Source organism: Atractosteus spatula, chromosome 2 (assembly GCF_055471065.1).
Source record: "Atractosteus spatula isolate fAtrSpa1 chromosome 2, fAtrSpa1.hap1, whole genome shotgun sequence".
Taxonomy (NCBI): domain Eukaryota; kingdom Metazoa; phylum Chordata; class Actinopteri; order Semionotiformes; family Lepisosteidae; genus Atractosteus; species Atractosteus spatula.
In genome coordinates this window covers 49,526,440-49,553,007 of record NC_142707.1, presented here as the reverse complement: position 1 = coordinate 49,553,007, position 26,568 = coordinate 49,526,440, and the positions used below count along the sequence as shown (strand labels likewise).

Below are 26,568 nucleotides of genomic sequence, written 5' to 3'. Positions count from 1 at the left end.
TGTACAGTATTCTGGTGTGGACTGTAGTCTGTTAGTATTGTGTGTCTTATACTCTTCTAGGTGCAGTATCATGTTCTGCAATCTTGTTAGCTGCAGTATTGTTCTCTACATTATTCTCAGACGCAATGACAGTACAGCTTTCTTACAGTATATAAATATAGAAGACAATCAAGGAAACATTTGAATATTTTTATATAATACACCATTTAAGTCTTAGAGTACAGGGATAGACAGAGACAGGAATAAAGTATACAAAAATCTCATGCCCATCAACTAACAGAGGAGACAGCTGGCACGTATTTTTTTATGACGGCTTCAGGCTCCCCCCCGACTGATAAATACAGCTCGCAGGACGTGACTGCAGGCCCCACACATTCCACCACTAGGAGGGGCAGGTGTGGCCATGGCACCTGCCCACTCCAAACTGTAGCAGTCCTCTCTCTGCCCCTCGCTGCCTCTGTCCCCCTCTCCGCTCCCCCCTGCTCAGGTGTCAGTGTCCAGGACCTCCACGGCCTCGAGCAGGTGCAGGGCCAGGCTGTACTGGCCGTGAGTCTCGGGCAGGACCTCAATCAGGCGGCTGACCAGGCGGCTGGTCTGGGACAGGGGCACTGAGGGACAGCGCAGCTCCCCGGGGTCCTGAGAGAGGAGCAAGAGCGAGTGAACGTTACTGATACATAGTACATATTCTCACTGACGCTGTACAGGGGCAGTAAGGTCAGTACAGCAAACCGTCTTCAAGGACGCAGAGGACACTGTGTACAGCTCACTAGAGCTCAGAAAACAGTGTATACCGTCGGCTGTAGCTCACAGTGCCGTGCGTATACAGTCCTCTGTAGCTCACAGTGCAGTGCGTATACAGTCCTCTGTAGCTCAGTGCAGTGTGTATACAGTCCGCTATAGCTCAGTGCAGTGCGTATACAGTCCTCTGTAGCTCAGTGCAGTGCGTATACAGTCCTCTGTAGCTCAGTGCAGTGTGTATACAGTCCGCTATAGCTCAGTGCAGTGCGTATACAGTCCTCTGTAGCTCAGTGCAGTGCGTATACAGTCCGCTATAGCTCAGTGCAGTGCGTATACAGTCCGCTGTAGCTCAGTGCAGTGCGTATACAGTCCTCTGTAGCTCACAGTGCAGTGTGTATACAGTCCTCTGTAGCTCACTGCAGTGTGTATACAGTCCTCTGTAGCTCACAGTGCAGTGCGTATACAGTCCGCTATAGCTCAGTGCAGTGTGTATACAGTCCGTAGCTCACAGTGCACTGTGTATACAGTCCGCTTTAGCTCAGTGCAGTGCGTATACAGTCCTCTGTAGCTCACAGTGCAGTGCGTATACAGTCCGCTATAGCTCAGTGCAGTGCGTATACAGTCCTCTGTAGCTCACAGTGCAGTGTGTATACAGTCCTCTGTAGCTCACAGTGCAGTGTGTATACAGTCCTCTGTAGCTCACAGTGCAGTGTGTATACAGTCCTCTGTAGCTCACTGCAGTGTGTATACAGTCCTCTGTAGCTCACAGTGCAGTGCGTATACAGTCCTCTGTAGCTCAGTGCAGTGCGTATACAGTCCTCTGTAGCTCACAGTGCAGTGTGTGTATACAGTCCTCTGTAGCTCACAGTGCAGTGCGTATACAGTCCTCTGTAGCTCAGTGCAGTGCGTATACAGTCCTCTGTAGCTCACAGTGCAGTGCGTATACAGTCCGCTATAGCTCAGTGCAGTGTGTATACAGTCCTCTGTAGCTCACAGTGCAGTGTGTATACAGTCCGCTATAGCTCAGTGCAGTGCGTATACAGTCCTCTGTAGCTCACAGTGCAGTGTGTATACAGTCCTCTGTAGCTCACTGCAGTGCGTATACAGTCCTCTGTAGCTCACAGTGCAGTGCGTATACAGTCCGCTATAGCTCAGTGCAGTGCGTATACAGTCCTCTGTAGCTCACAGTGCAGTGTGTATACAGTCCTCTGTAGCTCACAGTGCAGTGCGTATACAGTCCTCTGTAGCTCACAGTGCAGTGCGTATACAGTCCTCTGTAGCTCACAGTGCAGTGTGTATACAGTCCTCTGTAGCTCACAGTGCAGTGCGTATACAGTCCTCTGTAGCTCACAGTGCAGTGCGTATACAGTCCTCTGTAGCTCACAGTGCAGTGCGTATACAGTCCTCTGTAGCTCACTGCAGTGTGTATACAGTCCTCTGTAGCTCACAGTGCAGTGCGTATACAGTCCTCTGTAGCTCAGTGCAGTGTGTATACAGTCCGCTGTAGCTCAGTGCAGTGTGTATACAGTCCTCTGTAGCTCAGTGCAGTGTGTATACAGTCCTCTGTAGCTCACAGTGCAGTGCGTATACAGTCCTCTGTAGCTCACAGTGCAGTGCGTATACAGTCCTCTGTAGCTCACTGCAGTGTGTATACAGTCCTCTGTAGCTCACAGTGCAGTGCGTATACAGTCCTCTGTAGCTCACAGTGCAGTGCGTATACAGTCCTCTGTAGCTCACTGCAGTGTGTATACAGTCCTCTGTAGCTCACAGTGCAGTGCGTATACAGTCCTCTGTAGCTCACAGTGCAGTGTGTATACAGTCCTCTGTAGCTCACTGCAGTGTGTATACAGTCCTCTGTAGCTCACAGTGCAGTGCGTATACAGTCCTCTGTAGCTCACTGCAGTGTGTATACAGTCCTCTGTAGCTCACAGTGCAGTGCGTATACAGTCCTCTGTAGCTCACAGTGCAGTGCGTATACAGTCCGCTATAGCTCAGTGCAGTGTGTATACAGTCCGCTGTAGCTCACAGTGCAGTGTGTATACAGTCCGCTGTAGCTCACAGTGCAGTGTGTATACAGTCCTCTGTAGCTCACAGTGCAGTGTGTATACAGTCCTCTGTAGCTCAGTGCAGTGTGTATACAGTCCTCTGTAGCTCAGTGCAGTGTGTATACAGTCCTCTGTAGCTTATGGTGCCGTGTGTCCACTGTAGCGCTGCGCTCTCTTACCATGGCTTTGAGCCAGGTGCAGAGGACAGGGGGCAGGCGGGCGAGCAGCTCCATGCCAGGCCGGGTCTGGGTGTGCAGCAGGGCGAAGGAGAGCCTCTGGCCTGTGAGAACCAGCAGCTGGGAGCCCAGAACCTCTCGATCCTCCACCTCCAACATCACCTGAGACACCAGGGAAGGTTAAGAATGTGTTATTAGTGTACAGTGCTTTAATGGGTACATCATCATCAGGGTGAGAGTCCTGCTGGAGTACAGTAGTGACACAGTGAGTGTTGCTGGGGTACGGTAGTGTCAGGGGAGAGTGTTGCTGGGGTACGGTAGTGTCGAGTGAGAGTGTTACTGGAGTACAGTAGTGTCAGAGTGAGTGTTGCTGGGGTACGGTAGTGTCAGAGTGAGAGTGTTGCTGGGGTACGGTAGTGTCAGAGTGAGAGTGTTGCTGGGGTACAGTAGTGTCAGAGTGAGTGTTGCTGGGGTACAGTAGTGTCAGAGTGAGTGTTGCTGGGGTACGGTAGTGTCAGAGTGAGAGTGTTGCTGGGGTACGGTAGTGTCACAGTGAGAGTGTTGCTGGGGTACATTAGTGTCAGTGAGTGTTGCTGGGGTACGGTAGTGTCAGGGGAGAGTGTTGCTGGGGTACAGTAGTGTCAGAGTGAGAGTGTTGCTGGGGTACATTAGTGTCAGAGTGAGTGTTGCTGGGGTACAGTAGTGTCAGGGGAGAGTGTTGCTGGGGTACGGTAGTGTCGAGTGAGAGTGTTACTGGGGTACGGTAGTGTCAGAGTGAGAGTGTTACTGGAGTACAGTAGTGTCAGAGTGAGTGTTGCTGGGGTACAGTAGTGTCAGGGGAGAGTGTTGCTGGGGTACGGTAGTGTCGAGTGAGAGTGTTACTGGAGTACAGTAGTGTCAGAGTGAGTGTTGCTGGGGTACGGTAGTGTCAGAGTGAGTGCTGCTGGGGTACGGTAGTGTTAGGTGAGAGTGTTACTGGAGTACAGTAGTGTCAGAGTGAGAGTGTTACTGGAATACAGTAGTGTCAGAGTGAGAGTGCTGCAGGAGTACGGTAGTGTCAGAGTGAGAGTGTTGCTGGGGTACGGTAGTGTCAGAGTGAGAGTGTTACTGGAGTACGGTAGTGTCAGAGTGAGTGCTGCAGGAGTACGGTAGTGTCAGAGTGAGTGTGCTGCAGGAGTACGGTAGTGTCAGGTGAGAGTGTTACTGGAGTACAGTAGTGTCAGAGTGAGAGTGTTACTGGAGTACAGTAGTGTCAGAGTGAGAGTGCTGCAGGAGTATGGTAGTGTCAGAGTGAGTGCTGCAGGAGTACGGTAGTGTCAGAGTGAGTGCTGCAAGAGTACGGTAGTGTCAGAGTGAGAGTGCTGCAGGAGTACGGTAGTGTCAGAGTGAGTGTTTCTGCGGTACGGTAGTGTCAGAGTGAGTGTGCTGCAGGAGTACGGTAGTGTCAGGTGAGAGTGTTACTGGAGTACAGTAGTGTCAGAGTGAGAGTGTTACTGGAGTACAGTAGTGTCAGAGTGAGAGTGTTGCTGGGGTACGGTAGTGTCAGAGTGAGTGTTGCTGGGGTACGGTAGTGTCAGAGTGAGTGTGCTGCAGGAGTACGGTAGTGTCAGGTGAGAGTGTTACTGGAGTACAGTAGTGTCAGAGTGAGAGTGTTACTGGAGTACGGTAGTGTCAGAGTGAGAGTGTTACTGGAGTACGGTAGTGTCAGAGTGAGTGCTGCAGGAGTACGGTAGTGTCAGAGTGAGTGTTGCTGGGGTACGGTAGTGTCAGGTGAGAGTGTTACTGGAGTACAGTAGTGTCAGAGTGAGAGTGTTACTGGAGTACAGTAGTGTCAGAGTGAGAGTGTTACTGGAGTACGGTAGTGTCAGAGTGAGAGTGTTACTGGAGTACGGTAGTGTCAGAGTGAGTGCTGCAGGAGTACGGTAGTGTCAGAGTGAGTGTTGCTGGGGTACGGTAGTGTCAGGTGAGAGTGTTACTGGAGTACAGTAGTGTCAGAGTGAGAGTGTTACTGGAGTACAGTAGTGTCAGAGTGAGAGTGTTGCTGGGGTACGGTAGTGTCAGAGTGAGAGTGTTGCTGGGGTACGGTAGTGTCGAGTGAGAGTGTTACTGGAGTACAGTAGTGTCAGAGTGAGTGCTGCAGGAGTACGGTAGTGTCAGAGTGAGTGTTGCTGGGGTACGGTAGTGTCAGGGGAGAGTGTTGCTGGGGTACGGTAGTGTCAGAGTGAGTGCTGCAGGAGTACGGTAGTGTGAGGTGCTGGAGAGAACGATTATAGAAAGGGGAACAGTGTAGCTGGTACACTGCTGTAAGGAGCAGCGATGGTGATTTGCAGTACCCGATATGCTCCTCTCATGATGTTGTTCAAGAATGAAGTAGTGTATATGTAAAGACCTCAAGGGCTGTAATACTGCTGGAGTACAGTGAGACAAAGCATTAACAGGGTTACTGGGAACTGATCATTCTGGGTCATGCCGCAGATCTCACAGAAACAGTACCTCCTCAGCCCGTCGATCCAATCCCTGGCTGTACAGCTCACACACCAGATGTCGGCGCAGAATGTCGGGGTTCACCTGCAGGAGGGGGCCCAGATCCAGGACCAGTGAGGGCCACAACTCAGCTCCAGGGACAGAAGAGGGAGCAGACTCCTCACCCGTCTCCCCAAGAGACAGAACCCACCCACTCAGCACCTTCAAAAGAAACTGAGAGAGAGAGGAGTCCTGTAACTCCACTCCACACCTCCCCCTGCACCGTCAACAGCACTGAGGAGGAGTCCTGTTTCTCCACTCCACACCTCACCTAAGAGTGAGGATCGAGGGAGAGGAGAGGGGAGCCGGAGGAATGAGGGAGAGGAGAGAGGAGCCGGAGGAATGAGGGAGAGGAGAGAGAAGGGGCAGATAAGCAGGAATGAGGGATGCGAGAGAAGGGAGACGGGAAAAAGGAAGAGGAAGAGAGAGACATCAGCAAAACACACTGGAGCTCTACAGAGTCATTCCCCGCACCTGCCAGCGGGGGGCGCTCTCACCTCCTGCCTCAGCGACACCAGGCTGGGGTCTACGTCTCCGCTGGGCAGCAGCTGGATGGAGGTGAGGTCCTTGAAGAAGGCGTTCTTGCCCTGGAGAGAGGAGCGGAATAGTGAGCAGACTGGGTCTCAGGGAAATGGGTACAAATTAGGTCCTACCGCCCAGTCAACTGGGGGGGCTTCTTCCTGGCAGAAACCGCCCATTACTTGGCAACAAGGAACGACTGTCCGCTCGGACAACTGTGACGGTGGGAAGAGGTACCAACAAGAAGGAAACTAGAACAGTTGCCACAGCAGCCTCTCCTAGGACAGTCATTTCTGCCTCCAAAAGCCTCATCCAGCACATCACGTTTCACTACAGTGCGTCAATAACTGCTCTGACTCTGGATAGAAAACTAAACAGCTTTACTGCAAGATGAAGCCAGTACAGAACTGGGCCGCGGGTCAGTGTGACAGTCGCCGTGTCTCTGGGGTCAGGATCTCGTGTTACAGAACTGGGCCGCGGGTCAGTGTGACAGTCGCCGTGTCTCTGGGGTCACGATCTCGTGTTACAGAACTGGGCCGCGGGTCAGTGTGACAGTCGCCGTGTCTCTGGGGTCACGATCTCGAGTTGTCACAGAACTGGGCCGCGGGTCAGTGTGACAGTCGCCGTGTCTCTGGGGTCACGATCTCGTGTTACAGAACTGGGCCGCGGGTCAGTGTGACAGTCGCCGTGTCTCTGGGGTCACGATCTCGTGTCACAGAACTGGGCCGCGGGTCAGTGTGAGAGTCGCCGTGTCTCTGGGGTCACGATCTCGTGTCACAGAACTGGGCCGCGGGTCAGTGTGACAATCGCCGTGTCTCTGGGGTCACGATCTCGTGTTACAGAACTGGGCCGCGGGTCAGTGTGACAGTCGCCGTGTCTCTGGAGTCAGGATCTCGTGTTACAGAACTGGGCCGCGGGTCAGTGTGACAGTCGCCGTGTCTCTGGAGTCAGGATCTCGTGTTACAGAACTGGGCCGCGGGTCAGTGTGACAGTCGCCGTGTCTCTGGAGTCACGATCTCGAGTTACAGAACTGGGCCGCGGGTCAGTGTGACAGTCGCCGTGTCTCTGGGGTCACGATCTCGAGTTGTTACAGAACTGGGCCGCGGGTCAGTGTGACAGTCGCCGTGTCTCTGGGGTCACGATCTCGAGTTGTTACAGAACTGGGCCGCGGGTCAGTGTGACAGTCGCCGTGTCTCTGGGGTCAGGATCTCGTGTTACAGAACTGGGCCGCGGGTCAGTGAGACAGTCGCCGTGTCTCTGGGGTCAGGATCTCGTGTTACAGAACTGGGCCGCGGGTCAGTGTGACAGTCGCCGTGTCTCTGGGGTCACGATCTCAAGTTGTTACAGAACTGGGCCGCGGGTCAGTGTGACAGTTGCCGTGTCTCTGGGGTCACGATCTCGTGTTACAGAACTGGGCCGCGGGTCAGTGTGACAGTCGCCGTGTCTCTGGGGTCACGATCTCGAGTTGTTACAGAACTGGGCCGCGGGTCAGTGTGACAGTCGCCGTGTCTCTGGGGTCAGGATCTCGTGTTACAGAACTGGGCCGCGGGTCAGTGAGACAGTCGCCGTGTCTCTGGGGTCAGGATCTCGTGTTACAGAACTGGGCCGCGGGTCAGTGTGACAGTCGCCGTGTCTCTGGGGTCACGATCTCGAGTTGTTACAGAACTGGGCCGCGGGTCAGTGTGACAGTCGCCGTGTCTCTGGGGTCACGATCTCGTGTTACAGAACTGGGCCGCGGGTCAGTGTGACAGTCGCCGTGTCTCTGGGGTCACGATCTCGTGTTACAGAACTGGGCCGCGGGTCAGTGTGAGAGTCGCCGTGTCTCTGGGGTCACGATCTCGTGTCACAGAACTGGGCCGCGGGTCAGTGTGACAATCGCCGTGTCTCTGGGGTCACGATCTCGTGTTACAGAACTGGGCCGCGGGTCAGTGTGACAGTCGCCGTGTCTCTGGGGTCAGGATCTCGTGTTACAGAACTGGGCCGCGGGTCAGTGTGACAGTCGCCGTGTCTCTGGGGTCAGGATCTCGTGTTACAGAACTGGGCCGCGGGTCAGTGTGACAGTCGCCGTGTCTCTGGGGTCACGATCTCGTGTTACAGAACTGGGCCGCGGGTCAGTGTGACAGTCGCCGTGTCTCTGGAGTCAGGATCTCGTGTTACAGAACTGGGCCGCGGGTCAGTGTGACAGTCGCCGTGTCTCTGGGGTCACGATCTCGTGTTACAGAACTGGGCCGCGGGTCAGTGTGACAGTCGCCGTGTCTCTGGGGTCACGATCTCGTGTTACAGAACTGGGCCGCGGGTCAGTGTGAGAGTCGCCGTGTCTCTGGGGTCACGATCTCGTGTCACAGAACTGGGCCGCGGGTCAGTGTGACAATCGCCGTGTCTCTGGGGTCACGATCTCGTGTTACAGAACTGGGCCGCGGGTCAGTGTGACAGTCGCCGTGTCTCTGGAGTCAGGATCTCGTGTTACAGAACTGGGCCGCGGGTCAGTGTGACAGTCGCCGTGTCTCTGGAGTCAGGATCTCGTGTTACAGAACTGGGCCGCGGGTCAGTGTGACAGTCGCCGTGTCTCTGGAGTCACGATCTCGAGTTACAGAACTGGGCCGCGGGTCAGTGTGACAGTCGCCGTGTCTCTGGGGTCACGATCTCGAGTTGTTACAGAACTGGGCCGCGGGTCAGTGTGACAGTCGCCGTGTCTCTGGGGTCACGATCTCGAGTTGTTACAGAACTGGGCCGCGGGTCAGTGTGACAGTCGCCGTGTCTCTGGGGTCACGATCTCGAGTTGTTACAGAACTGGGCCGCGGGTCAGTGTGACAGTCGCCGTGTCTCTGGGGTCACGATCTCGTGTTACAGAACTGGGCCGCGGGTCAGTGTGACAGTCGCCGTGTCTCTGGGGTCACGATCTCGAGTTGTTACAGAACTGGGCCGCGGGTCAGTGTGACAGTCGCCGTGTCTCTGGGGTCAGGATCTCGTGTTACAGAACTGGGCCGCGGGTCAGTGAGACAGTCGCCGTGTCTCTGGGGTCAGGATCTCGTGTTACAGAACTGGGCCGCGGGTCAGTGTGACAGTCGCCGTGTCTCTGGGGTCACGATCTCGAGTTGTTACAGAACTGGGCCGCGGGTCAGTGTGACAGTCGCCGTGTCTCTGGGGTCACGATCTCGTGTTACAGAACTGGGCCGCGGGTCAGTGTGACAGTCGCCGTGTCTCTGGGGTCACGATCTCGTGTTACAGAACTGGGCCGCGGGTCAGTGTGAGAGTCGCCGTGTCTCTGGGGTCACGATCTCGTGTCACAGAACTGGGCCGCGGGTCAGTGTGACAATCGCCGTGTCTCTGGGGTCACGATCTCGTGTTACAGAACTGGGCCGCGGGTCAGTGTGACAGTCGCCGTGTCTCTGGAGTCAGGATCTCGTGTTACAGAACTGGGCCGCGGGTCAGTGTGACAGTCGCCGTGTCTCTGGGGTCACGATCTCGAGTTGTTACAGAACTGGGCCGCGGGTCAGTGTGACAGTCGCCGTGTCTCTGGGGTCACGATCTCGTGTTACAGAACTGGGCCGCGGGTCAGTGTGACAGTCGCCGTGTCTCTGGGGTCAGGATCTCGTGTTACAGAACTGGGCCGCGGGTCAGTGTGACAGTCGCCGTGTCTCTGGGGTCACGATCTCGTGTTACAGAACTGGGCCGCGGGTCAGTGTGACAGTCGCCGTGTCTCTGGGGTCACGATCTCGTGTTACAGAACTGGGCCGCGGGTCAGTGTGACAGTCGCCGTGTCTCTGGGGTCACGATCTCGTGTTACAGAACTGGGCCGCGGGTCAGTATGACAGTCGCCGTGTCTCTGGAGTCAGGATCTCGTGTTACAGAACTGGGCCGCGGGTCAGTGTGACAGTCGCCGTGTCTCTGGGGTCACGATCTCGAGTTGTTACAGAACTGGGCCGCGGGTCAGTGTGACAGTCGCCGTGTCTCTGGGGTCAGGATCTCGTGTTACAGAACTGGGCCGCGGGTCAGTGTGACAGTCGCCGTGTCTCTGGGGTCACGATCTCGAGTTGTTACAGAACTGGGCCGCGGGTCAGTGTGACAGTTGCCGTGTCTCTGGGGTCACGATCTCGTGTTACAGAACTGGGCCGCGGGTCAGTGTGACAGTCGCCGTGTCTCTGGGGTCACGATCTCGTGTTACAGAACTGGGCCGCGGGTCAGTGTGAGAGTCGCCGTGTCTCTGGGGTCACGATCTCGTGTCACAGAACTGGGCCGCGGGTCAGTGTGACAATCGCCGTGTCTCTGGGGTCACGATCTCGTGTTACAGAACTGGGCCGCGGGTCAGTGTGACAGTCGCCGTGTCTCTGGAGTCAGGATCTCGTGTTACAGAACTGGGCCGCGGGTCAGTGTGACAGTTGCGGTGTCTCTGGGGTCACGACCTCGAGTTGTTACAGAACTGGGCCGCGGGTCAGTGAGACAGTCGCCGTGTCTCTGGGGTCAGGATCTCGTGTTACAGAACTGGGCCGCGGGTCAGTGTGACAGTCGCCGTGTCTCTGGGGTCACGATCTCGAGTTGTTACAGAACTGGGCCGCGGGTCAGTGTGACAGTTGCCGTGTCTCTGGGGTCACGATCTCGTGTTACAGAACTGGGCCGCGGGTCAGTGTGACAGTCGCCGTGTCTCTGGGGTCACGATCTCGTGTTACAGAACTGGGCCGCGGGTCAGTGTGAGAGTCGCCGTGTCTCTGGGGTCACGATCTCGTGTCACAGAACTGGGCCGCGGGTCAGTGTGACAATCGCCGTGTCTCTGGGGTCACGATCTTGTGTTACAGAACTGGGCCGCGGGTCAGTGTGACAGTCGCCGTGTCTCTGGAGTCAGGATCTCGTGTTACAGAACTGGGCCGCGGGTCAGTGTGACAGTTGCGGTGTCTCTGGGGTCACGATCTCGAGTTGTTACAGAACTGGGCCGCGGGTCAGTGTGACAGTCAGTTCTTCTCTGGGGTCAGAAGAACAAGCCACACTTATTAACTACAGAAGCACAATCGTTCATGTATTTCATGTGTTTCACTGCCTCTTGACCCCAACCTGAGACCCCTGCCTCCGCCACTGACCTTGCTGTCGAAGAGTCCGAGGGGCCGCGCGGACCGGAGGTTGAAGGTCATGGCGGCGTGCAGCAGGGTAGCCAGCAGCACGTGATGTTGGACCAGAGGGTAGTGTACTGGTCGCTGCTCTAGGGCCAGCTCCGCCAGCGAGCTGCGGCCCTCCGCACCCCCCCACACCTCCTCCACTGCCAGCGCCGGGGGAGGCACCTCGTCACGCCCCACGTCCGCCTGCAGGGAGACAGAGCCCATAGGTCAGGAGCCTGGACACTGCACTGGGCAGGAGGAGAGGGGAGAGTGACCAGTCCAGTATACAGAGGGGTCAGAGGTCAGGAGCCTGGACACTGCACTGGGCAGGAGGAGAGGGGAGAGTGGAGAGAGGGCAGAGTGATTGGTCCAGTATACAGAGGGCTGGACACTGCACTGTGTAGTCTTTCCCAGGGGTGTATGACAGGAGAACAATCTGAAGCAGAGACAGAAACAGTATTTGCAGACTTACCTCCATCAGAATCTGCAGCAGCTGAGTGCACGACCCCAGGAATGATGTCATGGCACTGTCACCCATCCCCACATCCTGCAGACAGGTATAGACCCAGTATTAGTCCGGTACAGCACTACCATTACTATGACAGCCACACCCACACTGCACGGCACCTCCTCTACTGGCCACACCCACACAGGAGGGCACACCCCTTCTACTGGCCACACCCACACAGGAGGGCACACCCCTTCTACTGGCCACACCCACACAGGAGGGCACACCCCTTCTACTGGCCACACCCACACCGTAGGGCACACCCCTTCTACTGGCCACACCCACACCACAGGACACTCCCCTTCTACTGGCCACACCCACACCACAGGACACTCCCCTTCTACTGGTCACACCCACACCACAGGGCACACCCCTTCTACTGGCCACACCCACATCGCAGGACACTCCCCTTCTACTGGCCACACCCACATCGCAGGGCACTCCCCTTCTACTGGCCACACCCACATCGAAGGACACTCCCCTTCTACTGGCCACACCCACACTCACACCACAGGGCACTCCCCTTCTACTGGCCGGAGGACAAGCTGAGAGGCGACATGGTGTGTTGGGAACTGAAACTCACCCGCCGACACAGTCGATCCTTCGGAGCTTTGCCCACCTATAAAAGACACAAAATGTTTTGGGTCACAGCAGAGCTGAGGGCAAACACACACAGACGTCAGAGGTCACAGCAGAAGCTGAGAGGGAAACACAGAGGTAAGAGTCACAAGAGAGCTGAGGGCAAACACACTGTCTCTCTCTGCTGACCTTTTCCATGAGGAAGGCTGCTGCAGAGAAGCGCTTCACGATGAATGTGCTCCACATCATCACCCCGATCCCTGAGAAGGAGGAGAATTAATACACGAGTCATCTCCGAGACTGTGTGTAGTTACAGTTGGTGCTGAGGCACTGGGTGAGCCTGTGACTGCTCATCCCAGTAGTCTGGCTCACCGTGCTGGATGTGGGGGTTGCTGATCTGTCTTAGGTGCTCCACTGCCCAGGACAGGTATCGCCCCACCTGGCGAGAGAGAGAGAGAGAGGGGTGAGAGAGAGGAAAACCCCTCACCAACATAAAGAGGTGGACGTTTCCCATTTGCTAGAATGCTTGAAGAAAATCTGCACCACTTGAATATCCTCTTTTCCAAACTTCCAGATCCAGCAGAGGCAGAACTGAGACAGCAGCGCTGGGCACAGCAGGCACACATGCCAGGAGAGAGAGGAGCGTGACTCGTTCACCTGGCTCACCTCAGGATCCTTGTTCCACTGCACCACGTACTCCCAGCAGCAGTGAGCCGACAGCAGGTCTGGGGACACAGAGCATGGGAACCGCTGGAACACAGCACACAGCAGCTCTGGAACACAGAGAGAGACACTCCCCCACTTAACACAGCTCTGAAACACAGAGAGAGACACTCCCTCAGTTAACACAGCTCTGAAACACAGAGAGAGACACTCCCCCAGTTAACACAGCTCTGAAACACAGAGAGACACCCCCCCAGTTAACACAGCTCTGAAACACAGAGAGAGACACTCCCTGCGGTTATCTACTCTCCACAGATTCAGAGAGACACTCATGTTAGCACACATCTGGAACAAAAACAGGAGTGGGGACACAGTGAGACAGTAGTGGGGACACAACTGAGGGACACCATACCGTCTGAGCCCACCAGCACTGACCTGCGGCTGTCTTCAGCCCAGCGTCCTCTTGGCTCTCCTCGTCCGCCCCTGGCTCTGCTGCGCTCTGCTCTTGGCTCGCTCTGTCCGCCCCCCCGCGCCGCAGCAGCTGTCTCAGCTGCCCGGGGGCCAGGTCCTGCAGGAACACCCACTTGGACACGCTGTCCGCCACTCCCCCTGCAGAGCGTTCAGCACAGCAATCACTCACCCCCATAAACCCCTCGTGTCAACACAGACGTGAGACAGGTAAGAGAGAGGCGGCGCGCAGTACCTCTGCCGGCCTCCAGGAGCGCTCTGACAGTGAGGCGGGTCACCGCGCCCCCTGGGGGTGGGCGAGGGGAGGGCAGGGACAGCAATGTCTGCAAAGCCAAGCAGTCCTCCAGCTGTCTGAGACACACGGCCCACTGCTCCAGCTCCAGAGACACTGCCTCCCATGAGTCAGACAGGCACTCAGTCTGGAACTGAGAGAGAGAGCATTAAAGTATTGGCTACACCTAAAAAACAGCGACCAAAACTCCTACCACCACAAAGCCCTGCTGAGCCAAGAGCTGAGCCCAAAACAGAGCCCCCTGAGCCAGCTGGTCCTGAGGCTCACTGACCTGAGCCACACCGACACTAACCAGCCTCAGGACAGCACTGCTAGAGCACCACAACTCAGACTCAATCACATCACAGCACAGATCAAACAGCAATATCTCACACACTGGGACACACACACACAAACACAACATAAACTGGAATGCTACAGAACCCTAAACAGACAATACACACTAGCCGAATATTTGACCAAGATAAGAAACAGCAAACAGAAACAGACCCTGAGGAAGTACAGGCTCAGTGACCACAGCCTGGCCATAGAAACTGGACGACACAGGCAGACCTGGCTGCCCAGAGAGGACAGGCTGTGCTCCCACTGCCAGCGGGGAGAAATAGAGACAGAGGTGCACTTCCTACTGCACTGTGACAGATACTCTGGGATTAGAGAAACATTCTTCCCGAAATTCAGAAATCTAATCCCAGAGTTCCCACACCTGCCAGAATCACAACGGGTCCCAATCCTACTGGGAGAGGGAGGAGGGAACTCAGCTGAACTGGCAGCCCAGTATGTGATCTCCTGTCACAGCCTGAGGAACAGTGAGTCTGTCTCCCAATAATGCTCAATATATTTACAGTATATGTAAATATTTTATGATACGTCTTTGTTGTAAATGTCTGTAGATTTTATTTTATTTTTTGTTTTGTTCCATGTTAATTTTATTATTTTTATTTGCTTTGGCAACACTGATTGTACCAATCGGTCAAACACTGATTGTACCCATCGGTCATGCTAATAAAGCACCTTGAATTGAATTGAATTGAATTGAATTGAGAGAGAGAGAGAGAGAAACAGGCTCAGGCTCTCAGGGACCAGTAAGACAGAAAGAGGAGTGTTGAGAGATCACCACAGTCCTCAGAGCTGTAGGCTCACCTTCTTCTGCGCCAGGCTGTTAATGCATTTCTTGGCCACAGTGTGCCCCACCAAACCAGCCAACAGGGCGGCGCCAGAGTTCTCAGACTGTGAACACACAGTGCGCACCTGCTGCCACCAGGGGGAGACAGTCTGGAGGTCCCAGGACTCCTCCACTGCCCCTGTAACGAGCACTGACACTGAGACACTGAACTGTCCACAGCACTCACAGCACTGACCCCCCACACTGTCCACAGCACTCAGAGCACTGACCCCCCACACTGTCCACAGCACTCACAGCACTGACCCCCACACTGTCCACAGCACTCAGAGCACTGACCCCCCACACTGTCCACAGCACTCACAGCACTGACCCCCACACTGTCCACAGCACTCACAGCACTGACCCCCACACTGTCCATGAGTTTTTGGGATCAAGCAGTCCTGACAGCTCTGTGACCTGTCCTGTGTCGTCAGTGCAGTCATGTCCACTGGGCTGGACTGTAAGGCTGTCCTGCCAGAGCCACACACCTCTCATGCAACTGAGCTCAGTCAGCAGGGCGCGCAGGCGGGACACAGCCTCCGGATCCCTCAACACCGCCCTCTCGCGGGACAGCCACATACTGAGGCACAGGGCCTGCGCAGCAGGAGAGGGAGAGGAGGAGATAAGGAGGACACCAAGAAGAGGGAGAGGAGGAGAACGGAGGAGAGGGAGGAGAAGGGTGTGGGAAAGAAAGGGGAGACAGTTTAATTCACTGCAAAACACAGGCATGCCACTTTAAACCCCAGCTTTCCTCCTGTCACCATCCCTCTCCTCTTCCTGCTGCTCTTCCTCCCCTCCTCACAGCCCTCATTTCTCCTCTCCCTCCCCTCCTCAAACCCCTCCCCGCTCCTCTCTCTCTCCTCACCTCACACCCCCTCCCTGCTCTTCTCCCTCTCCCCCATCCCTCCCTGCTCTTCTCCCTCTCCCCCATCCCTCTCTGCTCTTCTCCCTCTCCCCCATCCCTCCCTGCCCTTCTCTCTCCCCTCCTCACCCCTCCCTGCTTCTCTCTCCTCTCCCTCCTCTCCTCACACCCCTCCCTGCTTCTCTCTCCTCTCCCTCCTCTCCTCACACCCCTCCCTGCTCCTCTCTCCTCTCCCTCCTCTCCACAGCCCTCCCTGCTCCTCTCTCCCTCCTCACACCCCTCCCTGCTCCTCTCTCCTCTCCCTGCTCCTCTCTCTCCTCTTCTCACACCCCTCCCTGCTCCTCTCTCTCCTCACACCCCTCCCTGCTCCTCTCTCCTCTCCCACTTCTCCACAGCCCTCCCTGCTCCTCTCTCCTCTCCACACCCCTCCCTGCTCCTCTCTCTCCTCTCCACACCCCTCCCTGCTCCTCTCTCTCCTCTCCTCACACCCCTCCCTGCTCCTCTCTCCTCTCCCTGCTCCTCTCTCTCCTCTTCTCACACCCCTCCCTGCTCCTCTCCCTCCTCACACCCCTCCCTGCTCCTCTCTCCCTCCTCACACCCCTCCCTGCTCCTCTCTCCCTCCTCACACCCCTCCCTGCTCCTCTCTCCTCTCCCTCCTCTCCCTGCTCCTCTCTCTCTCCTCTTCTCACACCCCTCCCTGCTCCTCTCTCCTCTCCCTGCTCCTCTCTCTCTCTCCTCATACCCCTCCCTGCTCCTCTCTCCTCTCCACACCCCTCCCTGCTCCTCTCTCTCTCCTCACACCCCTCCCTGCTCCTCTCTCCTCTCCCTCCTCTCCACAGCCCTCCCTGCTCCTCTCTCTCTCCTCACACCCCTCCCTGCTCCTCTCTCCCTCCTCACACCCCTCCCTGCTCCTCTCTCCCTCCTCACACCCCTCCCTGCTCCTCTCTCCTCTCCCTCCTCTCCCTGCTCCTCTCTCTCTCTCCTCTTCTCACACCCCTCCCTGCTCCTCTCTCTCCTCTCCTCACACCCCTCCCTGCTCCTCTCCCTCCTCACACCCCTCCCTGCTCCTCTCTCCCTCCTCACACCCCTCCCTGCTCCTCTCTCCCTCCTCACACCCCTCCCTGCTCCTCTCTCTCTCCTCACACCCCTCCCTGCTCCTCTCTCCCTCCTCACACCCCTCCCTGCTCCTCTCTCCCTCCTCACACCTCTCCCTGCTCCTCTCTCTCTCTCCTCTTCTCACACCTCTCCCTGCTCCTCTCTCCTCTCCACACCCCTCCCTGCTCCTCTCTCTCCTCTCCTCACACCCCTCCCTGCTCCTCTCCCTCCTCACACCCCTCCCTGCTCCTCTCTCCCTCCTCACACCCCTCCCTGCTCCTCTCTCCTCTCCCTCCTCTCCACAGCCCTCCCTGCTCCTCTCTCTCTCCTCACACCCCTCCCTGCTCCTCTCTCCCTCCTCACACCCCTCCCTGCTCCTCTCTCCTCTCCCTCCTCTCCCTGCTCCTCTCTCTCTCTCCTCTTCTCACACCCCTCCCTGCTCCTCTCTCTCCTCTCCTCACACCCCTCCCTGCTCCTCTCTCCCTCCTCACACCCCTCCCTGCTCCTCTCTCCCTCCTCACACCCCTCCCTGCTCCTCTCTCCCTCCTCACACCCCTCCCTGCTCCTCTCTCTCCTCACACCCCTCCCTGCTCCTCTCTCCCTCCTCACACCTCTCCCTGCTCCTCTCTCTCTCTCCTCTTCTCACACCTCTCCCTGCTCCTCTCTCCTCTCCACACCCCTCCCTGCTCCTCTCTCTCCTCTCCTCACACCCCTCCCTGCTCCTCTCCCTCCTCACACCCCTCCCTGCTCCTCTCTCCCTCCTCACACCCCTCCCTGCTCCTCTCTCTCTCCTCACACCCCTCCCTGCTCCTCTCTCCCTCCTCACACCCCTCCCTGCTCCTCTCTCCTCTCCCTCCTCTCCACACCCCTCCCTGCTCCTCTCTCCCTCCTCACACCCCTCCCTGCTCCTCTCTCCTCTCCCTCCTCTCCACAGCCCTCCCTGCTCCTCTCTCCCTCCTCACACCTCTCCCTGCTCCTCTCTCTCTCTCCTCTTCTCACACCTCTCCCTGCTCCTCTCTCCTCTCCACACCCCTCCCTGCTCCTCTCTCCTCTCCACACCCCTCCCTGCTCCTCTCTCTCCTCTCCTCACACCCCTCCCTGCTCCTCTCCCTCCTCACACCCCTCCCTGCTCCTCTCTCCCTCCTCACACCCCTCCCTGCTCCTCTCTCCCTCCTCACACCCCTCCCTGCTCCTCTCTCTCTCCTCACACCCCTCCCTGCTCCTCTCTCCCTCCTCACACCCCTCCCTGCTCCTCTCTCCCTCCTCACACCTCTCCCTGCTCCTCTCTCTCTCTCCTCTTCTCACACCTCTCCCTGCTCCTCTCTCCTCTCCACACCCCTCCCTGCTCCTCTCTCTCCTCTCCTCACACCCCTCCCTGCTCCTCTCCCTCCTCACAGCCCTCCCTGCTCCTCTCTCTCTCCTCACACCCCTCCCTGCTCCTCTCTCCCTCCTCACACCCCTCCCTGCTCCTCTCTCCTCTCCCTCCTCTCCACAGCCCTCCCTGCTCCTCTCTCCCTCCTCACACCCCTCCCTGCTCCTCTCTCCTCTCCCTGCTCCTCTCTCTCCTCTTCTCACACCCCTCCCTGCTCCTCTCTCTCCTCACACCCCTCCCTGCTCCTCTCTCCTCTCCCTCTTCTCCACAGCCCTCCCTGCTCCTCTCTCCTCTCCACACCCCTCCCTGCTCCTCTCTCTCCTCTCCACACCCCTCCCTGCTCCTCTCTCTCCTCTCCTCACACCCCTCCCTGCTCCTCTCTCCTCTCCCTGCTCCTCTCTCTCCTCTTCTCACACCCCTCCCTGCTCCTCTCCCTCCTCACACCCCTCCCTGCTCCTCTCTCCCTCCTCACACCCCTCCCTGCTCCTCTCTCCTCTCCCTCCTCTCCCTGCTCCTCTCTCTCTCCTCTTCTCACACCCCTCCCTGCTCCTCTCTCCTCTCCCTGCTCCTCTCTCTCTCTCCTCATACCCCTCCCTGCTCCTCTCTCCTCTCCACACCCCTCCCTGCTCCTCTCTCTCTCCTCACACCCCTCCCTGCTCCTCTCTCCTCTCCCTCCTCTCCACAGCCCTCCCTGCTCCTCTCTCTCTCCTCACACCCCTCCCTGCTCCTCTCTCCCTCCTCACACCCCTCCCTGCTCCTCTCTCCCTCCTCACACCCCTCCCTGCTCCTCTCTCCTCTCCCTCCTCTCCCTGCTCCTCTCTCTCTCTCCTCTTCTCACACCCCTCCCTGCTCCTCTCTCTCCTCTCCTCACACCCCTCCCTGCTCCTCTCCCTCCTCACACCCCTCCCTGCTCCTCTCTCCCTCCTCACACCCCTCCCTGCTCCTCTCTCCCTCCTCACACCCCTCCCTGCTCCTCTCTCTCTCCTCACACCCCTCCCTGCTCCTCTCTCCCTCCTCACACCCCTCCCTGCTCCTCTCTCCCTCCTCACACCTCTCCCTGCTCCTCTCTCTCTCTCCTCTTCTCACACCTCTCCCTGCTCCTCTCTCCTCTCCACACCCCTCCCTGCTCCTCTCTCTCCTCTCCTCACACCCCTCCCTGCTCCTCTCCCTCCTCACACCCCTCCCTGCTCCTCTCTCCCTCCTCACACCCCTCCCTGCTCCTCTCTCCTCTCCCTCCTCTCCACAGCCCTCCCTGCTCCTCTCTCTCTCCTCACACCCCTCCCTGCTCCTCTCTCCCTCCTCACACCCCTCCCTGCTCCTCTCTCCCTCCTCACACCTCTCCCTGCTCCTCTCTCTCTCTCCTCTTCTCACACCTCTCCCTGCTCCTCTCTCCTCTCCACACCCCTCCCTGCTCCTCTCTCTCCTCTCCTCACACCCCTCCCTGCTCCTCTCCCTCCTCACACCCCTCCCTGCTCCTCTCTCCCTCCTCACACCCCTCCCTGCTCCTCTCTCCTCTCCCTCCTCTCCACAGCCCTCCCTGCTCCTCTCTCTCTCCTCACACCCCTCCCTGCTCCTCTCTCCCTCCTCACACCCCTCCCTGCTCCTCTCTCCTCTCCCTCCTCTCCCTGCTCCTCTCTCTCTCTCCTCTTCTCACACCCCTCCCTGCTCCTCTCTCTCCTCTCCTCACACCCCTCCCTGCTCCTCTCTCCCTCCTCACACCCCTCCCTGCTCCTCTCTCCCTCCTCACACCCCTCCCTGCTCCTCTCTCCCTCCTCACACCCCTCCCTGCTCCTCTCTCTCTCCTCACACCCCTCCCTGCTCCTCTCTCCCTCCTCACACCTCTCCCTGCTCCTCTCTCTCTCTCCTCTTCTCACACCTCTCCCTGCTCCTCTCTCCTCTCCACACCCCTCCCTGCTCCTCTCTCTCCTCTCCTCACACCCCTCCCTGCTCCTCTCCCTCCTCACACCCCTCCCTGCTCCTCTCTCCCTCCTCACACCCCTCCCTGCTCCTCTCTCTCTCCTCACACCCCTCCCTGCTCCTCTCTCCCTCCTCACACCCCTCCCTGCTCCTCTCTCCTCTCCCTCCTCTCCACACCCCTCCCTGCTCCTCTCTCCCTCCTCACACCCCTCCCTGCTCCTCTCTCCTCTCCCTCCTCTCCACAGCCCTCCCTGCTCCTCTCTCCCTCCTCACACCTCTCCCTGCTCCTCTCTCTCTCTCCTCTTCTCACACCTCTCCCTGCTCCTCTCTCCTCTCCACACCCCTCCCTGCTCCTCTCTCCTCTCCACACCCCTCCCTGCTCCTCTCTCTCCTCTCCTCACACCCCTCCCTGCTCCTCTCCCTCCTCACACCCCTCCCTGCTCCTCTCTCCCTCCTCACACCCCTCCCTGCTCCTCTCTCCCTCCTCACACCCCTCCCTGCTCCTCTCTCTCTCCTCACACCCCTCCCTGCTCCTCTCTCCCTCCTCACACCCCTCCCTGCTCCTCTCTCCCTCCTCACACCTCTCCCTGCTCCTCTCTCTCTCTCCTCTTCTCACACCTCTCCCTGCTCCTCTCTCCTCTCCACACCCCTCCCTGCTCCTCTCTCTCCTCTCCTCACACCCCTCCCTGCTCCTCTCCCTCCTCACAGCCCTCCCTGCTCCTCTCTCTCTCCTCACACCCCTCCCTGCTCCTCTCTCCCTCCTCACACCCCTCCCTGCTCCTCTCTCCTCTCCCTCCTCTCCACAGCCCTCCCTGCTCCTCTCTCTCTCCTCACACCCCTCCCTGCTCCTCTCTCCCTCCTCACACCCCTCCCTGCTCCTCTCTCCTCTCCCTCCTCTCCCTGCTCCTCTCTCTCTCTCCTCTTCTCACACCCCTCCCTGCTCCTCTCTCTCCTCTCCTCACACCCCTCCCTGCTCCTCTCTCCCTCCTCACACCCCTCCCTGCTCCTCTCTCCCTCCTCACACCCCTCCCTGCTCCTCTCTCCCTCCTCACACCCCTCCCTGCTCCTCTCTCTCTCCTCACACCCCTCCCTGCTCCTCTCTCCCTCCTCACACCTCTCCCTGCTCCTCTCTCTCTCTCCTCTTCTCACACCTCTCCCTGCTCCTCTCTCCTCTCCACACCCCTCCCTGCTCCTCTCTCTCCTCTCCTCACACCCCTCCCTGCTCCTCTCCCTCCTCACACCCCTCCCTGCTCCTCTCTCCCTCCTCACACCCCTCCCTGCTCCTCTCTCCTCTCCCTCCTCTCCCTGCTCCTCTCTCTCTCTCCTCTTCTCACACCCCTCCCTGCTCCTCTCTCTCCTCTCCTCACACCCCTCCCTGCTCCTCTCTCTCCTCTCCTCACACCCCTCCCTGCTCCTCTCTCCCTCCTCACACCCCTCCCTGCTCCTCTCTCTCTCCTCACACCCCTCCCTGCTCCTCTCTCCCTCCTCACACCCCTCCCTGCTCCTCTCTCCTCTCCCTCCTCTCCACAGCCCTCCCTGCTCCTCTCTCCCTCCTCTCCACAGCCCTCCCTGCTCCTCTCTCCCTCCTCACACCCCTCCCTGCTCCTCTCTCTCTCCTCACACCCCTCCCTGCTCCTCTCTCCCTCCTCACACCCCTCCCTGCTCCTCTCTCCCTCCTCACACCCCTCCCTGGTCCTCTCTCCTCTCCCTTCTCTCCACAGCCCTCCCTGCTCCTCTCTCCCTCCTCACACCCCTCCCTGCTCCTCTCTCCCTCCTCACACCCCTCCCTGCTCCTCTCTCCTCTCCCTCCTCCTCTCTCCTCTCCCTGCTCCTCTCTCTCTCTCCTCTTCTCACACCTCTCCCTGCTCCTCTCTCCTCTCCACACCCCTCCCTGCTCCTCTCTCTCCTCTCCTCACACCCCTCCCTGCTCCTCTCCCTCCTCACACCCCTCCCTGCTCCTCTCTCCCTCCTCACACCCCTCCCTGCTCCTCTCTCCCTCCTCACACCCCTCCCTGCTCCTCTCTCCTCTCCCTCCTCTCCACAGCCCTCCCTGCTCCTCTCTCCCTCCTCACACCCCTCCCTGCTCCTCTCTCTCTCCTCACACCCCTCCCTGCTCCTCTCTCCCTCCTCACACCCCTCCCTGCTCCTCTCTCCCTCCTCACACCCCTCCCTGCTCCTCTCTCCTCTCCCTCCTCTCCCTGCTCCTCTCTCTCTCCTCTTCTCACACCCCTCCCTGCTCCTCTCTCTCTCTCCTCTTCTCACACCCCTCCCTGCTCCTCTCTCCTCTCCACACCCTTCCCTGCTCCTCTCTCTCTCTCCTCACAACCCTCCCTGCTCCTCTCTCCTCTCCACAGCCCTCCCTGCTCCTCTCTCCTCTCCCTCCTCATCTCTCTCTCCTCTTCTCACACCCCTCCCTGCTCCTCTCTCTCTCTCCTCTTCTCACACCCCTCCCTGCTTCTCTCTCTCTCTCCTCTCCTCACACCCCTCCCTGCTCCTCTCTCTCTCTCCTCTCCACACCCCTCCCTGCTCCTCTCTCTCCTCTCCTCACACCCCTCCCTGCTCCTCTCCCTCCTCACACCCCTCCCTGCTCCTCTCTCCTCTCCCTCCTCTCCCTGCTCATCTCTCTCTCCTCTCCACACCCCTCCCTGGTCCTCTCTCTCTCTCCTCTCCTCACACCCCTCCCTGCTCCTCTCTCTCTCTCTCCTCTCCTCACACCCCTCCCTGCTCCTCTCTCTCCTCACACCTGTGTGAGTTTCTGCCATTCCCCTCCCTCACCAGTAGCTGCTGTGGGCTCACACCAGCATCCTGTAGTCTCTCACACAGCCTGCGGGGGGAGCTGTTCCCGCTCACGCACGCCCAGAACAGGAAGCTGCCTGAGGGGCAGAGAGAAGGCTGGAGTCAGGAACGCTGGACCCAAGCCTGGAGACACAGGACCCCACACAGACCCCCGCACTCTGTGGCCATACCCAGCTGTGTCCAGTCGCTGTCGGGACCCTTCACCACCTGCACCGCCCCGCCCTCGCACTCCAGCTGCGACAGGAAGCTTCGCACAGGAAGTTGGCCTCCCGGCTCCTGGGCGAATGACACTGAGGGGCGGGAGTTGAGTTCTGAGTATCGCTGTAGCGCTGGCTGGAGGCGAGCCAGCTCGCTGTCACTATCCACATCGCAGGACTCTGCCTAAGAGAGAGACTGAGATGAGTTTCTCTTCCACAGCATTTATCAAACGTCAGGCTACGTGTACATGTGTATCTCTCAGTGTCTGAGCTGGGCTCCTGTCCCTCAGTGTTCAGCGTCAGTGTGTGTCAGTGCTGTATCTCACAGTGTCTGAGCTGGGCTCCGGTGCCTCAGTGTTCAGCGTCAGTGTGTGTCAGTGCTGTATCTCACAGTGTCTGAGCTGGGCTCCGGTGCCTCAGTGCTCAGTGTCAGTGTGTGTCAGTGCTGTATCTCACAGTGTCTGAGCTGGGCTCCATTGCCTCAGTGTTCAGCGTCAGTGTGCGCCAGTGCTGTATCTCACAGTGTCTGAGCTGGGCTCCTGTCCCTCAGTGTTCAGCGTCAGTGTGTGTCAGTGCTGTATCTCACAGTGTCTGAGCTGGGCTCCATTGCCTCAGTGTTCAGCGTCAGTGTGTGTCAGTGCTGTATCTCACAGTGTCTGAGCTGGGCTCCGGTGCCTCAGTGTTCAGCGTCAGTGTGTGTCAGTGCTGTATCTCACAGTGTCTGAGCTGGGCTCCGGTGCCTCAGTGTTCAGCGTCAGTGTGTGTCAGTGCTGTATATCACAGTGTCTGATCTGGGCTCCGGTGCCTCAGTGTTCAGCGTCAGTGTGTGTCAGTGCTGTATCTCACAGTGTCTGAGCTGGGCTCCGGTGCCTCAGTGTTCAGCGTCAGTGTGTGTCAGTGCTGTATCTCACAGTGTCTGAGCTGGGCTCCTGTAAATCAGTGATCAGCGTCAGTGTGTGTCAGTGCTGTATCTCACAGTGTCTGAGCTGGGCTCCGGTGCCTCAGCGTTCAGCGTCAGTGTGTGTCAGTGCTGTATCTCACAGTGTCTGAGCTGGGCTCCGGTGCCTCAGTGTTCAGCGTCAGTGTGTGTCAGTGCTGTATCTCACAGTGTCTGAGCTGGGCTCCGGTGCCTCAGCGTTCAGCGTCAGTGTGTGTCAGTGCTGCATCTCACAGTGTCTGAGCTGGGCTCCGGTGCCTCAGTGTTCAGCGTCAGTGTGTGTCAGTGCTGTATCTCACAGTGTCTGAGCTGGGCTCCGGTGCCTCAGTGTTCAGCGTCAGTGTGCGTCAGTGCTGTATCTCACAGTGTCTGAGCTGGGCTCCTGTAAATCAGTGATCAGCGTCAGTGTGTGTCAGTGCTGTATCTCACAGTGTCTGAGCTGGGCTCCGGTGCCTCAGCGTTCAGCGTCAGTGTGTGTCAGTGCTGTATCTCACAGTGTCTGAGCTGGGCTCCGGTGCCTCAGCGTTCAGCGTCAGTGTGTGTCAGTGCTGTATCTCACAGTGTCTGAGCTGGGCTCCGGTGCCTCAGCGTTCAGCGTCAGTGTGTGTCAGTGCTGTATCTCACAGTGTCTGAGCTGGGCTCCGGTGCCTCAGCGTTCAGCGTCAGTGTGTGTCAGTGCTGTATCTCACAGTGTCTGAGCTGGGCTCCGGTGCCTCAGTGTTCAGCGTCAGTGTGCGTCAGTGCTGTATCTCACAGTGTCTGAGCTGGGCTCCTGTAAATCAGTGATCAGCGTCAGTGTGTGTCAGTGCTGTATCTCACAGTGTCTGAGCTGGGCTCCGGTGCCTCAGCGTTCAGCGTCAGTGTGTGTCAGTGCTGTATCTCACAGTGTCTGAGCTGGGCTCCGGTGCCTCAGCGTTCAGCGTCAGTGTGCGTCAGTGCTGTATCTCACAGTGTCTGAGCTGGGCTCCGGTGCCTCAGCGTTCAGCGTCAGTGTGCGTCAGTGCTGTATCTCACAGTGTCTGAGCTGGGCTCCGGTGCCTCAGTGTTCAGCGTCAGTGTGCGCCAGTGCTGTATCTCACAGTGTCTGAGCTGGGCTCCTGTCCCTCAGTGTTCAGCGTCAGTGTGTGTCAGTGCTGTATCTCACAGTGTCTGAGCTGGGCTCCATTGCCTCAGTGTTCAGCGTCAGTGTGTGTCAGTGCTGTATCTCACAGTGTCTGAGCTGGGCTCCGGTGCCTCAGTGTTCAGCGTCAGTGTGTGTCAGTGCTGTATCTCACAGTGTCTGAGCTGGGCTCCGGTGCCTCAGTGTTCAGCGTCAGTGTGTGTCAGTGCTGTATATCACAGTGTCTGATCTGGGCTCCGGTGCCTCAGTGTTCAGCGTCAGTGTGTGTCAGTGCTGTATCTCACAGTGTCTGAGCTGGGCTCCGGTGCCTCAGTGTTCAGCGTCAGTGTGTGTCAGTGCTGTATCTCACAGTGTCTGAGCTGGGCTCCTGTAAATCAGTGATCAGCGTCAGTGTGTGTCAGTGCTGTATCTCACAGTGTCTGAGCTGGGCTCCGGTGCCTCAGCGTTCAGCGTCAGTGTGTGTCAGTGCTGTATCTCACAGTGTCTGAGCTGGGCTCCGGTGCCTCAGTGTTCAGCGTCAGTGTGTGTCAGTGCTGTATCTCACAGTGTCTGAGCTGGGCTCCGGTGCCTCAGCGTTCAGCGTCAGTGTGTGTCAGTGCTGCATCTCACAGTGTCTGAGCTGGGCTCCGGTGCCTCAGTGTTCAGCGTCAGTGTGTGTCAGTGCTGTATCTCACAGTGTCTGAGCTGGGCTCCGGTGCCTCAGTGTTCAGCGTCAGTGTGCGTCAGTGCTGTATCTCACAGTGTCTGAGCTGGGCTCCTATAAATCAGTGATCAGCGTCAGTGTGTGTCAGTGCTGTATCTCACAGTGTCTGAGCTGGGCTCCGGTGCCTCAGCGTTCAGCGTCAGTGTGTGTCAGTGCTGTATCTCACAGTGTCTGAGCTGGGCTCCGGTGCCTCAGCGTTCAGCGTCAGTGTGTGTCAGTGCTGTATCTCACAGTGTCTGAGCTGGGCTCCGGTGCCTCAGCGTTCAGCGTCAGTGTGTGTCAGTGCTGTATCTCACAGTGTCTGAGCTGGGCTCCGGTGCCTCAGCGTTCAGCGTCAGTGTGTGTCAGTGCTGTATCTCACAGTGTCTGAGCTGGGCTCCGGTGCCTCAGTGTTCAGCGTCAGTGTGCGTCAGTGCTGTATCTCACAGTGTCTGAGCTGGGCTCCTGTAAATCAGTGATCAGCGTCAGTGTGCGTCAGTGCTGTATCTCACAGTGTCTGAGCTGGGCTCCGGTGCCTCAGCGTTCAGCGTCAGTGTGCGTCAGTGCTGTATCTCACAGTGTCTGAGCTGGGCTCCGGTGCCTCAGCGTTCAGCGTCAGTGTGCGTCAGTGCTGTATCTCACAGTGTCTGAGCTGGGCTCCGGTGCCTCAGCGTTCAGCGTCAGTGTGCGTCAGTGCTGTATCTCACAGTGTCTGAGCTGGGCTCCGGTGCCTCAGCGTTCAGCGTCAGTGTGCGTCAGTGCTGTATCTCACAGTGTCTGAGCTGGGCTCCGGTGCCTCAGCGTTCAGCGTCAGTGTGCGTCAGTGCTGT

At 58.1% G+C, this 26,568-nt stretch overlaps 1 protein-coding gene across 1 annotated transcript in view; it reads right to left on the bottom strand.

Moving 5' to 3' along the window:
- Window positions 1–175: 175 nt before the first annotated feature.
- The window catches only part of rab3gap2 (RAB3 GTPase activating protein subunit 2 (non-catalytic)), a 52,951-nt gene continuing 26,558 nt past the window's right edge, over window positions 176–26,568 (bottom strand). Inside the window, exons 20-35 of the mRNA XM_088905918.1 lie at window positions 22,973–23,183; window positions 22,782–22,879; window positions 15,249–15,354; window positions 14,739–14,899; window positions 13,542–13,731; window positions 13,274–13,447; window positions 12,842–12,948; window positions 12,548–12,614; window positions 12,365–12,435; window positions 12,180–12,215; window positions 11,561–11,635; window positions 11,074–11,292; window positions 5,980–6,069; window positions 5,453–5,656; window positions 2,963–3,121; window positions 176–636 (exon numbers count right to left, since the gene is read on the bottom strand). Of these exons, the coding sequence (XP_088762044.1) occupies window positions 484–636; window positions 2,963–3,121; window positions 5,453–5,656; window positions 5,980–6,069; window positions 11,074–11,292; window positions 11,561–11,635; window positions 12,180–12,215; window positions 12,365–12,435; window positions 12,548–12,614; window positions 12,842–12,948; window positions 13,274–13,447; window positions 13,542–13,731; window positions 14,739–14,899; window positions 15,249–15,354; window positions 22,782–22,879; window positions 22,973–23,183 (2,121 nt within the window). The 3' untranslated portion in view covers window positions 176–483. The remainder of the gene's footprint in view (window positions 637–2,962; window positions 3,122–5,452; window positions 5,657–5,979; window positions 6,070–11,073; window positions 11,293–11,560; window positions 11,636–12,179; window positions 12,216–12,364; window positions 12,436–12,547; window positions 12,615–12,841; window positions 12,949–13,273; window positions 13,448–13,541; window positions 13,732–14,738; window positions 14,900–15,248; window positions 15,355–22,781; window positions 22,880–22,972; window positions 23,184–26,568) is intronic.